The following is a 14074-nucleotide window of genomic DNA, read 5'->3' as shown; positions in this document are numbered from 1 at the left end:
TTATTGAAGACAATTCCAAGATATTTTTAAGGTCATAATATTTTTAATTAGTTAATTTGATGTTCAATTATTATTATTATAACTAAATAATAGAATGTGACAGATCTATATGACCTGCCTTTATCTGCATTCAAAACACAGGCTAACTGACTAACAATGTCACTGTGAATAAAATATCCAAAAGTAACAGTACTTTCACATTATTTGGCAGATTTTCTCTGTCTCAGTTTGATTCCCCTTTCCCCTTCTATCCCATAGCCCTTTTGTAAAATGCAGCAGACTGCAGAATGTGTGTGTAAAAGATCTTTATGGGCAGCAGGCCAGTCAGAGTGTGAATAACAGAATGAGTGACAATACTGGAACTGGGAAACGGTGAGGTGTGTGTCAGTCACACACTCGCACATACACACACTAGATACTATTGTTTGTGCGTAAATGCCCTGCTGGCCTTTTTCCTGCACTCTTTGGCTGATTTAACTTTATTGACTTTGGACAGAGCAGCTGATGCTTTCAAGAGACTCACTGTAGAGGAGATGTTTAATTCATCTTATTCACACAGGCATTCACACAGCCACTTGAGTGTGTTTTTGTGTGTGTATAAATTAAAGAGTAAAGAAATCACCAGTCTTTAGTATTCTTATCAAGCATTCATTATATAGTGTTTTGTTAAATTTAATAGACCACTACACAATGTAAGGTTTGTGCCACAGCTGCCCTAAACTAACAGTATTGGTGATCACCAAAATATTTTTTTATGTTTCTTTAATGGTTAATACACCAGTATGTGTAAGCTCTTTAGTCACAGTTGGTCATGTCAAAGTCCGGACTTGAATCGTATTAAACAAATTCAGGATTTAATGGATTTAAAGATTGCACAAATGTTTCAACAAAAGCATATGTATGGAAACAACCATAAACTATTTGGAAGTCGATAACAACAGAGACTGTGGAAAAAAGTACTGTACATAACAAACAATGCCAGCAAGAATGCAAGCTGTTATCAATGTCAAAGGACGCCAATTATTACGTTTTTTGGTTATTATGTGTGAATAAAGAATATTTAGTTATAAAGATTATTCAGTTTATTTGCATAATAATTGACAATAGAATGTTTTTGACAGATTCCTAAAATATTTGTATATATATATATATATATATATATATATATATATATATATATAAATATATATATATATATATATATATATATATATATATATATATATATATATATATATATATATATATATATATATATATATATACTGTAAAAATATTTTCTGACTTTAGTACACTAAACTAAATTTACTGTGTTTATCCAGTGTGTCCAATGAATTTAAAGTTTTTTATGGGCAGCATAATACCTATTGAGGATGTACCTGGATGTCCCCAATTATATTTTTTTGTGTCAGATTTAGCTTCTGGTAGCTTTTCTTTTACCTAAAGCATTGCCTATTGATTTACTATGCATGCATGCTCGCACGCACGCATTGACACACACACACACACACACACACACACACACACACACACACACACACACACACACACACACACACACACACACACACACACACACACACACACACACACACACACACACACACACACACACACACACACACACACACACACACACATACAAACACACTATACTGGTCTTCCTCTGTCAAGTTGATGGCTCTATGAAAATGTGGCGAGTGAGACTCTATGGGAAAACTCTCAGAGCTTGACTAATGTCTCCTCCTCACTGAATGAACTTAAATTTAGTTCCCATTTGCCTCTGAGCCACATGGAATCCATAAGGGTCCACATGGAATCTTTGCCCACGATACAGAATTTCTGCAGATTTCCACAGAAAACCGGAACACCCGTCCTTTACAAAGTCATTCATCTCCTCAATAGTAATACTCTCAGCTCCGTTTAACACATTTGATCATGCTTAAATGCATTCTGCAGAAAGCAACAGATTTACCTCCCAGATCAGCACAGTGATGTCAGTTTTGCTGCTATTGTGATTCCACTGACTTAACATAAATGATTACTCTACTACATCTATGTCTCTGTCTCTATCTATCTTGCTCACACACGAGAAAACCATATATATGGATGAAAGATGACCAGTATATATACAAACACTCAAGTTCTCACTCTCGACATGCACTCAGCGAAAGACTGTATTTGGACAATGAGCACAAATAAATAAAAGCCCTCATAGTGTGCCTATGTGGTTTTTGGAGTGTTTTCATGACATCTTATAGACAGAGCTGTTGAAAAGTAGAGACCATCTGAAAAAACAATTTCAGCAGGAATCATTATCGTATGCGAGTGTATGTGTGTGCGTGCCACTGGTACTGAAGGCTTTATGAAGTACATTTGATTTAATAATAAAAGTATTTAAAAAGCTTCTGACAAATGCGACATGACTGTGAAAAATAAACTTCTAGTTTTAGGAATGATTAATAGTGCAGATGTTCATAAAGCTGCATGTTCTCGAATGTATAGAACGTAGAGCGAAAAGCCATAAGAACTTGCACAATTTACTCAAGTGACTCAAGTGATAGAAAAAAATTATCAAAATCTAAAATAATCCAAGCCTGGAGGCTTTGGTTGTCATGCAATAAAGCAACCTGGCACATTAATATGGAATTCAGCTATTGAGCAGTCATGATTATGCATAATCAGAATTTTGAGTCAGAACTATCAGCTTTACAAACAAATATTGCTGTTAATTTTCTTAAATTTTGGCTGCAAATTTGTATTAATGTATGGTTAGTAAGTCATGTTTTCTTTTTCTTGCACGGAGAGTTTCGCTGATATTACTGACAGTAGCTGATGATTGATTGCGTTTATGTGTGTGTGTCTGTGCGTCTGTGTAATGTGTAAGTGGAGGCAGATGTTTCATGAGTGGAAACCTAACACTGTCCGTCTAGCACCAGGTGTTTTTTTTATGTCTCTTACAGTGTTACACACACACACACACACACACACACACACACACACACACACACACACACACACACACACACACACACACACACAAACACACACACAAACACACGTACAAACTTATATATGTAGACATAAGATGTCTTTCCATAGCCTCCTTCATTTCCTCTATTCTTCCTCTCCTCTTTTGTGTCCCACAGAAGAAAGAAAGCCACGTCTGAAAGTCAAAGAAATGTCTGTTTTTTGTCCATACATTGAAGGTCAATAACCAAAATTTTTTGGTTACCAACATTATTTACAATATATTCCCATGTGAACTCATACATATTTGCAATGACATGAGAGTAAGTGACACTAAATTGTACTTTAAACATTATACAGATCCTATAAAGTACAGCAAATATATATATGTCTGTCAGATCCATCCAGATTATTTAACTGCTACACTACCATCTGCTAATCAAAGCGAAATTTTATTTCATTTATGCATTCATATATTTTGTTTTACCTATCTGTCAGGTCTACCTGTGAGACTGGTGGGCGGAGAGAATGAGAGAGAGGGGCGTGTCGAGATCCTGGTGGGTGGCCAGTGGGGGACGGTTTGTGATGACGGATGGACGGATCGGGATGCAGAGGTGGTGTGCAGACAGCTGGGTTACAGGTGAAATCAATATGTCAGGTTCATTTAAACAGCCTTGTATGTTAAGTAATTTCATGTCATTAAGAGATGACCTGGTAAAATAAAGGTATAATAATTTAATGATGACATATAGACATTTAAAGTAACCGGTAAGCAAATCTAAATGTCATCATTGTGGAATTGTATGTACCCACACTCAAATACACACACTTAGGCATTAAACTCAAGCTAGATTAGTCAGGTTTGTTGACAAACTTTGAAGTTGGATTAACAAAACCAAAGTTGTTTAAAAATATGAAAAGTTTAATTTAAATGTTTTTTTTTATATAGTCAGAATAAAAATTCAAATGAAGAAAGGAAAAAAAAGTATTAGAGCTGTTTGTCATTATTGCTGTCCTGTGTTTTACTGTCTCTTATTTTAAAGGGTTAGTTCACCCAAAAATGAAATTTCTTTCATTAATGACTCACCCCAATGTCATTCCACACCCGTAAGACCTCCGCTCATCCTCTGAACACAGTTTAAGATATTTTAGATTTAATCAGAGGGCTCTCTGTCCTTTGAATGTAAGTGTATGCCCACTTGCTGTCCATGTCCAGAAGTTAATGAAAACATCATTAAAGTAGTCCATATGTGACATCAGTTAGTTAGTTAGACTCTTTTGAAGCGTCGACAATACATTTTGGTCCAAAAAATAACAAAAACTACGACTTTATTCAGCATTGTCTTCTCTTCCGTGTTCCTCAAATAAAGATTCAAATGGTCAGGAATCATGATTCGGATCATGTGTCAAACTGGCAAACTGCTGAAATCACGTGACATTGGTGATACGAATCATGAATCAATCCGCTGATTCACGACCTTTTGAATCTTCATTTGAGGTTTGAAAACAAACGTGGAAGAGAAGACAATGCTGAATAAAGTCATAGTTTTTGTTAGATTTGAACCAAAATGTATTGTTGACGCTTCATAAGAGTCTAACTAACCAGCTGATGTCACATATGGACTGTTGATGATGTTTTCTTTACCTTATGGACGTGGGCAGCAAGTATGCATAAACTTACATTCAAAGGACAGAAAGGCCTCAGACTAAATATAAAATATCTTAAACTGTGTTCCGAGGATGAGCGGAGGTCTTACGGGTGTGGAACGACATTGGGGTGAGTCATTAATGAAAGAAATTTCATTTTTGGGTGAACTAACCCTTTAAAGTGAGTTCTGGTTCTTATTGTTTCTGTGTTCACTGTCTGTGTTTAGTTCCTGTTTGCTTTGTGCCTTATTAGTTTCGATAGTTACTCACATCTTTTAACATGGCTACTCATTGTCCACACCGAATGAGTCTATAATAACAGTCTATTATTATTATCCACAAAGCAAACTCAGGAGATCAGAACCACGCATAACATTGATGACGCATTACAAAGAACTGAAAGAACTGAGGGCAAATATACACACAGAGATAACATAATATTTAGTAACTCACACATAACTCAGTCAACGATCATGGAGCCAAACTAGGAAAGGGAACATTGGCAATTATGAACTGAACACAATATCAAAACTATGTATGTGTGTTATACCGTGGTGGCATCGAGGAAGGGGGAGAAGCCATGGATGAGAAGCCCTCAACGATATCATGACGATGGAGACAGAACTTAAGGGGGTGAAGCCCTGAGTGCAGACTGTGAGCAGATTGATCCGGTCAATACCACTGATCCTGGAGGGTGTGATGGAGCTGCAGGGACAACCGTCAGAGGAGCAACCAGAGCGACTGAGGGCCATGGTATAGCTGGAGGGAGGGTGAAGCCAGCTGGAGCCATAGGAATAGATGGATCGCAAGCCTGTGGCGCAGGCTTGCAATGTCCGAGCAATGTGGAGCAGGAGGACCGAGATAACCTGGTGGAGCGGTAAGTCCGATGGTCCCAGGTAGAGCAGAGGGAGGGAGGACCCAAGGCAGAGGAGTTTGGATGATGGGCCGAGGTGGAGTGATCAGTGACTGGAGGATGAGCCAGAGGACACCTTTATCCACGAGTGGAGCCATCCCACAGAGGGGAGGTGGAAGAGGAGGAGCTGAGGGCCTGGTAGGAAACAGTGGAGACTGGGCAGAGGAACTGGCAGAATTTTGGAGAGGAGGTGGGGGAGGGAGGTTGGGACGATAAATAGGAGATGCAGGAGATTCGGAATTTGGACGGGACCAGAGTGGACAGGAGAGACAGGGTAACATCCTCTTCAAACAAGTGGACTTGTGCATCACGGCAGGCTTCAGTTCATTGTCTGCGGTGGGTTTCGTGCAGGAGGGTGATGGCAGGCTGGACCTGGATTTGGAGCAGGGCTGATGACGTCCTCCTAAGCAAGGCTGATGGTAAATTATGAATTGCAGTTCACCTGTACCCACTCCACAAACTCTGCAAAATTTCCTAGAGGATAGCAAGTGAGCCTTTGTGCGCTTGTTCAGGCTAAACAAAAAGGAGCACAAGGAGCAGTTTGTTTGGCTGCCCTGATGGAGAAATCCATAGATGTGGTCCTCAATGCATTGCTGCTTTTGCTCCAAACAAAGCAATCGGACTGCCCTGTCTTGATTTACTTTTGTTGTAAGATGTTTATTAAACAAACCATTTTACCATCTTGATTTGGGTTTAGCGCCATCAACAAACCATCTTGATTTGGGTTTAGCGCTCTTCCTTGACTACAACAGCCATGCTACAGAAAACCAGACCTTCAATGGATCCAGCAGTAAGATTAATCTACCAATGGACATGGACTCTCGAGGACCATAGCAGAGACTTTTTGGGCATATCTTACTAACTTCCCGATTTTGTACTCATTGACTTTTATTGTTTTGGACTATATAACCACTTCCAGTCAACACTTATCCATGATGGTCCTCAAGGTTTAATCCATTTAAGTAGACCCCCTTCCTCTAAACACTTTTTTTGCTATGCGTCTCAAGCTCCAGTGGCTGCAGAGCTTGGCTGACCACGGATCTTAGCGCTTCCTTGTGGTCTCAAGGCCGGTGCTCTTAGCACTTCCAAGTCAGATGGTCCCAAGTCCAAAGGTCTCTGTGGTTCCAAATTTGGTGGTCCCAAGTCCTGTGGTCTCAGCGCTGCCAAGTCCGGTAATCCCAAGTCCAGTGGTCCCAGCATGTCCATGTCCGGTGTAACTATCTGTCTGTCTGGTAACATCAAACAAAACCATGTTTGAACTTTTTGTCTGCTCTGGCACAGCTGAGGATGCCTTTCTTGAACTGTCTATGCTTCCTGTTACAACCATGGAGGCCTTCTCTAACCTCCCTGTACTCCCTGTGCAAGGTTATCTTTCCCTCACAGCCAAAAATGCACTACTTTGGTGACATTGTTGATTTTGTGGTCTAAAAACAAAATGTCAGTACTGCTGACATCTTCTGTAATCTGAACGAAGCTCATTAATGGGCGTACTTTGGCTCTTCCAGAAGGAGTGCCCATACAAGCCATGCCAGCAGCCATATCACCCTGTAGCCCAAGACTGGTGTCCCACTGAAGCTAAGCAGGGCTGAGCCTGGTCAGTACCTGGATGGGAGACCAAATGGGAAAACCAGGTTGCTGCTGGTAGAGGTGTTAGTGAGGCCAGCAGGGGGCTCTCACCCTGTGGTCTATGTGGGTCCTAACACCCCAGTATTAGTGATGGGGACACGATACTGTCAATGAGCACCGTCCTTTGGATGAGACGTTAAAACCGAGGTCCTGACTCTCTGTGTTCATTCAAAATCCCAGGATGTCCGTTGATAAAGAGTAGGGGTGTACCTCGGCATCCTGGCCAAAATTTGCCCATTGGCCCCTGTCCATCATGGCCTCCTAATAATCCCCATATAATGATTGGCCTAATCACTCCTCTCCTCTCCACCAATCAGCTGGTGTGTGGTGAGCGTTCTGGCGCAATATGGCTGCCGTCGCATCATCCAGGTGGATGCTGCACATTGGTGGTGGTTGAGGAGATTCCCCCCCTTCTGTATGTAAAGTGCTTTTCGTGTCTAGAAAAGCGCTATATAAATGTAATTAATTATTATTATTATTATTAAGGAATTCCACCCTTTTTGATCATACTGGGTCATACTATTTGGCTATACTATACTATTACTATTTCGTATTTTAAATACTCTGTCATACATTCAACACATTTTTTTAAACTTTGGCCTTGTTTAACATGAGAATCTCTTTAACAGTGTAAATACTCCAAAATGCATGAAATAACATAAGACATCCCCTTTAAGATATAGAATATAAAACCTTGTGTAGTAATGTTGCCTGTAACACACACATAGTCGAATATGCTCAGGAGAACAGAAAGAGAAAGAATTCACTTCTAGCACAATAGAAAATTAAATTCACAATAGATTTATTTAGCAATAGGTTCTGGTATTTTATCAACAGTTTGTTTTTCTTTTTTGGAAGTGTTATAATATTTTATAAGTTCAGTTATGAATCATGCATATGTGTTATTGTTGAGCTCAGATTACAAAACTGAGAAGACTCTCACATTTACACACACTAATGTGATCAACACCTTCCCTCAGATTCACCTCCTAAGGGGGGGTCAGTGGTCAGTTTATTATACTGTAACTAATGCTCATATCTGATGAGCTCAGTTCTCTCAGCTGGAGTTGGCAACTCTACTTTCCTATGTTAAGTTTGATGCTCAGTGCTTGCCTGTGTATGTGTGTTACGCTATGCTATGTTTCTCTAAAGGTGCCCTAGAATTAGTTGAAACAATATGCTAAATTGTTCTCTAATATCTACATAGAGGGTATGTGGCTTATTTAAGAGCAAAAATTGTCCAGATACAGTTTTACAGGTCCATTTACAACCCTATAAATTGTCCTTAGGATGTAATGCTCGGTCTTTGCCTTATTTGGAAGTCATGAATATTAATGTTGAGCTCTGCTCTGATTGGCTTATTTCAGCAGCTCACCACAGTTCAGTTGTTCAGCAAAGCAGCTCGTGAGTCCTGACCGTCCTGACAGAACACAGACCGACTGAATGACACTTTAAGCAGAACATCTCAAATGGAGATTTAAAAAAAATAACATAACAAAATGTATATTTTACTGTCATTCTTTTGCAGTGGGCTGGCTAAAGCTCGTGTAATGGCGTATTTTGGAGAAGGCGAGGGGCCTATTCACATTGACAACGTAAAGTGTACGGGTGGGGAACATTCTCTGACTGACTGTATCAAGCAGCCGTTTGGGACACACAACTGTCGTCATAGTGAAGATGCCGGCGTTATTTGTGACTATGGGTTACAGAAGGATTCTGCTGAGGTCAAAGGTGGGACATTCTCCTTGATCCTCTCATAGCTATAGCTACAGCATTCACATATGTGATACTGGCAAGGTTTAAAGGGATATTTACCCAAACCTGTATGAATTTCTCCCATTCTTTGAACATAATAGGAGTGGTTTAAAAATCACATGGGTTTGGAAAAACATAACGGGGAGTAAATTATGACAGCATTACCTTGTTTGGATTTCTTTCAGGCACATTAAATGAACTGCAATTGAATGTACAGACATTCTTGGACTTTACAAGAGTATCTGACTTCATTGTAATTGGTGGTCTTTAAAATTCAGGGAAAAGGTACATATTAATATACCATAGGTAAATGTAGAGTCCTGGATATCGGTTTTGAAGGATAGATTTAGAGATCATCACACCTGTAAAAATACTTGAAACCATTTAAAAGCAAGAGTGAAAGATGAAACCTATCAGATTTCTAGTTTGGAGTGGAGTGTGTTTTGTCTGCTCTAATGGATGTGGTTTGGCTTGCCATCACTGGCACTTAGACTTCATTTATGCTTTATTATTCTTATCAATTTAATAACTAATGCTAGTTTATCTGGCCTACAGTGCTTTCTCCATTAAACTCTGAAGGACACATAAGCTATGCACACATTTTTTTGTGTTATTATATGTTATACTCTACATTCTTAGATCCATCAACCAGTTCTCTATATACTCCCAATCATGGGTTTAGTTGCAGGGGGAAGGGGGGAGGTAACCCCCCAATAACCAAAACAAGCAAGTCCAACACCCCTCCCCCCATATTTATACCATTAGTAATAGAAACAGGATCAGGCTATTCATTAATTATATACATCTCTCATTCTGAGCTTTTATATGCACTTAGTACGAACTGATTGGACCAATTATCAGCACAAAATGACTGAAGCCTGAAGTCGTTCCTATTGCAAAGCTGATGCTATCCATTTGAATTGGAATTTTATTGAGAATTTACCGCTTTGAAATGCAATGGAGCAAGTCAAACGTTATTTCAGATTTATTTCAATTAATGACAATAAGCATTTTTAACAAAAAAAGAAAAAAGTAACACAATATATATTTTACTGTCATTCTTTTGCACTGTCTTTTTTATTTTTATTGTGGATGTGTGGCGCATTAATCATCTTATCACCAGCATTGTCCAAACGTGTTATAAGATTTTGTTCCTATTGCAGCGCTGATGCTAAAATGTGTGACCCTTTTGAATTCTATTTAGAAATTAACCACTTTAAAATGCAATAGAGAAAGTCAAACATTATCTAAAACAGCAATATAAACTAAAAAAGATTGATGAAATTAAATGCTATAGATAAAAAAGAAACAAAAGTAAACATTGACCATGGCATGGTAATGAGGAGTGGAAGAAATGGTCTTACCTGTAATTATATACTTATTGAAACAATTGCTAGTTAAACAATTACAATAACTGTTACTTTTTCAAAAGGCCAAGTACAAGTTACACATTCAAATCCTGAGTAATATTAAGTAACTACGTGTTCTTACTATAGGGTTAGGATTAGGGTTTGGTTTAGGGTTAGTTGCATGTAATTATTCATGATTTATAGTAATTGCTGTAATAGCATATGGCTACAATGACATTGTAAAATAAAGTGTTACCAAATACTGTAATACATTTTTTAGTCACACTTTAGATTAGGGTCCAATTCTCACTATTACTTAACTATTAGCTACAACTTTTGCCATAATAAACCCCATATTAACTTCTAATTAATAGTTAGTAAGTTAGTTATTAAGCTTTAGTATTGGGTAGGATTAAGGGATGTAGAATAATGTCATGCAGAATACTGCATTAATATGTGTTTTATAAGTAGTAATAAACAGCCAATATCCTAGGAATATGCATGCTAATAACCAATTAGTTAATAGGGAGAATTAAACCCTAAACTAAAGTGTTACCCTTTTTCCCTTTAAATAAGCATAAAGGCAGTTCAACAAACACTAACATAATACCTACATAATTAATATTATATAAACACATTACAGTGATGAGAGGAAGAGTCCTAGACTTACTTTTCCATATGCAAAATCTATTTTTATTTATGTATTCTGATTTCCTGTGAAATAGAACTGAGGCAGATGTTCCTTACAGGTTTCGTGAGATTCACCCATTTATACTTTATAGAAATATGTGTTTGTTTTACATTACAGAGACAGTGGGCTCCATGTGTGGTCTAAGACCCTCTCACACCCGTCAGAAGAGAATAATAGGAGGGGAAAAGTCTTTACGGTAAGCAGAGAGGGTCAAAATGTATACAAACATATTTGACATAACAAATTACACATTTGAGAATAATTGCTAATGTGGTCGGAATGAGAAGATGAATGTGTGTTTGTGTGTGTGATGTAGAGGGGGCTGGCCGTGGCAGGCAGCTGTGCGTATGCGAGGCACTCAGGCAGATGGAAGGTTGGTATGTGGAGCCACTTTGATCAACAGCTGCTGGATCCTCACTTCTGCTCACTGCTTTAAGAGGTACACACACACACACACGCACACGCACACGCACACGCACACGCACACACACACACACACACACACACACACACACACACACACACACACACACACACACACACACACACACACACACACACACACACACACACACACACACACACACACACACACATACAAGTGGACAGGTACATCTTCATTCTGTATCACATCTGCAAGGCATAAATAAAGTCCACCCACACACACAAACATGTACACACACTTCTTTCTTGTGTTTCCAATTTTCCACTGTGACTCACACAGCTAGATAACACAAACAAATTTGAAATTGTCAATTTTAAACAATATACCTTCTTCCCACATTTCCTCTGTAGCCTGTGCCCAAAAATGCATTCATTATTTGTGACCTGCAAATAAACACTCTTAATTATTCCAGCTGCCAAACAAACAGTTATTTAGCTCCAAGCAAATCAAAACATGCACCATTCAGTGGTCACACTGCAAATATGTTTTAAATGTACCCTTAACTTTTGCTTGTTTTCTAATTAAAATATCAACATTTAAATATATTTTAAACAAAATGTTGTAATATGATAGATCATTATTACCTCATTGGCAAATAGTTTAAAGTAAAAACATTACACAATGTTTTGCAATGTATGTTCCTCTTCTTTTTCTGTAAATTAATTTCCAATAATATCACGTGCGGATTCTTTTGTATGCAATGTCAAAAGCTATAAACACTATATACACGTGAGGAGAAATTAGCATCCCTATTGTATAGGAAACTGTTGCTAAGAAGAAGATGAAATGGAATTAAAAATCAATGTAAAATGTAATGTTTTGCTTAGTTTCCCCATTCCCTGATGACTCTTCATTGAACAATTTATCAGTTAACTCTTTGTAAGACAGCAGAACAGCAGGGGCTCCACCATCTGTACTATTTTCTACCATTACTGTACTATAATATATAATATTAACTTCATTAAGTAAGAAGCTAAAGTTCAAAGCTCAATGTTTCATTGTCTGTCTCACAATGTGTTAAAAGTTTATACAGTTTTGTTTAATTTAAAATGTAATGTAAAGCTTATTTAATTTGTGATGTCGACTTAATTTATATTACTATTACTGAACATCATACATAGAAAGCATGCCGTAATGTCACTTACGCTGTAAACTTTAGCTGCATTCATCATGAAACGTGCACGCGTTTCAAACTACACTCACTACTTCTGGAGGTGTAGTAGGAAAATGAAGAGCTGATATAGATCTGAATCCTTTATTCACGAGCAGCTTCTTGCTTCATACTAACCCTCGGTTATAAAGCAGCCTGGTGAGAAATGCGGTTCACACAGACATAAAAAAGCATCGATGAAAACAATACTCAGCTAATGCGTCTTCAGTGGTTTGGATTTAGGAACATCAGAATGACTGCTGTGTTCATTATTACATCACTCGATTTGAGACAGGTGAAAACATTTATGGAGATTAAAAAAAAAAAAAAAATACACTTGATGGATTTTTATCATTATAGGATGGTTGTGTACAGGTACTGCCAACACACATTTCCATACAATCAGCTTGTAAAAGTGCATGTACCATTATATGACCCCTTTAAAGTATTTATAAAAAAAAGGTAACCCACATTTAACTGTCTATGGAGTTGCATTGACACATTTGTAGATAATCAAAAAACGACATTTAAATGTGGCAAAATTGTGCCTAAAGTTTTTTTTTTGCAAAATTGCTCTAGCTCAAACGGGGTAGAAGAGATGCCGTTATGAATATTGCAGACTTAGTAGCTTGTTGCTAGGCAATGATACATCCCATATATCCCAAAATGATACTACATGCAATTAGCCACAGACCTGTCATGCTACATTTGATGAGTTTTCACCAAAGGGATAGAAAAGTTATAGCTGTTCACATTAAGAAAGAATAATAGTAGTATGCCAGAGGAAAAGCAGTAAAAAACATGTCCACACAAACACTTTCAGCTTCCCATAAGGATCAGTTTAGTAAATGATCTGTCTTCAGTTCAGGTCTGAGATCGTGCTCCATTTCCACATTACTGTGAAGAATGTCTGTTAGTGGCAGTTTCCTGAGCCATTTAGGGTTTCATTTTTTTTAAAGGGTCTCAGTAGAAAGACGCTGGTTGTGCAAGCGGCTTAAGTAAGATTGAATCTGTTTTTTATCAACTAGACCAAGCACTGAGCCCTCAAAATATGATCCATGACATCAGACTACTGCTACAGTTTCCTGACGCTCTCCTACACAGAGCTATAAATCTAGATACCTTTGCGACCCCCTCCCTTTTTCTTAGACACGTACACACACTTTTTCAAGAATGCAATTAATAGCATGCGTAACAGCGTAACAGTTGTTTTAAATCATTTGAGATCATTTAGCCCGAGAAGACTAAAGTTAGTCTCTCACTTCCGAGTTTACAGAGGGTAACATGACATTTGTGCAAAAATAGCATGTACAAACACACACACACATTAGCGCTAAACTATTTTTATGCTGTGTGCCCGGTTGTTGGCAAACCTTAATTAAACTCTGAGGTTACAGCCGATGTGGTATTAAAGCCCTAATGTCGGAACTGCCCTAATGTATTACTTAAGAGTATGATAGCTGTCAACAGATCCAGCTTCCGGCTTCTGAAAAATCAGCATTAGACTAGAGAGCAAACTTGAGTTACC

General features: G+C 38.1%; 1 protein-coding gene and 1 pseudogene across 1 annotated transcript in view; both read left to right on the top strand.

Annotated features, from left to right (window-relative positions):
• The window catches only part of prss12 (serine protease 12), a 57339-nt gene that overhangs the window by 17114 nt on the left and 26151 nt on the right, over positions 1-14074 (top strand). Inside the window, exons 8-11 of the mRNA XM_067442764.1 lie at positions 3469-3610; positions 8685-8887; positions 11069-11147; positions 11268-11390. Coding sequence (XP_067298865.1) covers positions 3469-3610; positions 8685-8887; positions 11069-11147; positions 11268-11390 — 547 coding nt within the window. The remainder of the gene's footprint in view (positions 1-3468; positions 3611-8684; positions 8888-11068; positions 11148-11267; positions 11391-14074) is intronic.
• On the top strand, positions 7058-7174 carry LOC137074220 (5S ribosomal RNA; annotated as a pseudogene).

Source organism: Pseudorasbora parva, chromosome 4 (assembly GCF_024679245.1).
Source record: "Pseudorasbora parva isolate DD20220531a chromosome 4, ASM2467924v1, whole genome shotgun sequence".
Taxonomy (NCBI): domain Eukaryota; kingdom Metazoa; phylum Chordata; class Actinopteri; order Cypriniformes; family Gobionidae; genus Pseudorasbora; species Pseudorasbora parva.
Note: the sequence above shows the minus strand (reverse complement) of the source record. Positions and strands in the feature narration are given on the sequence as shown.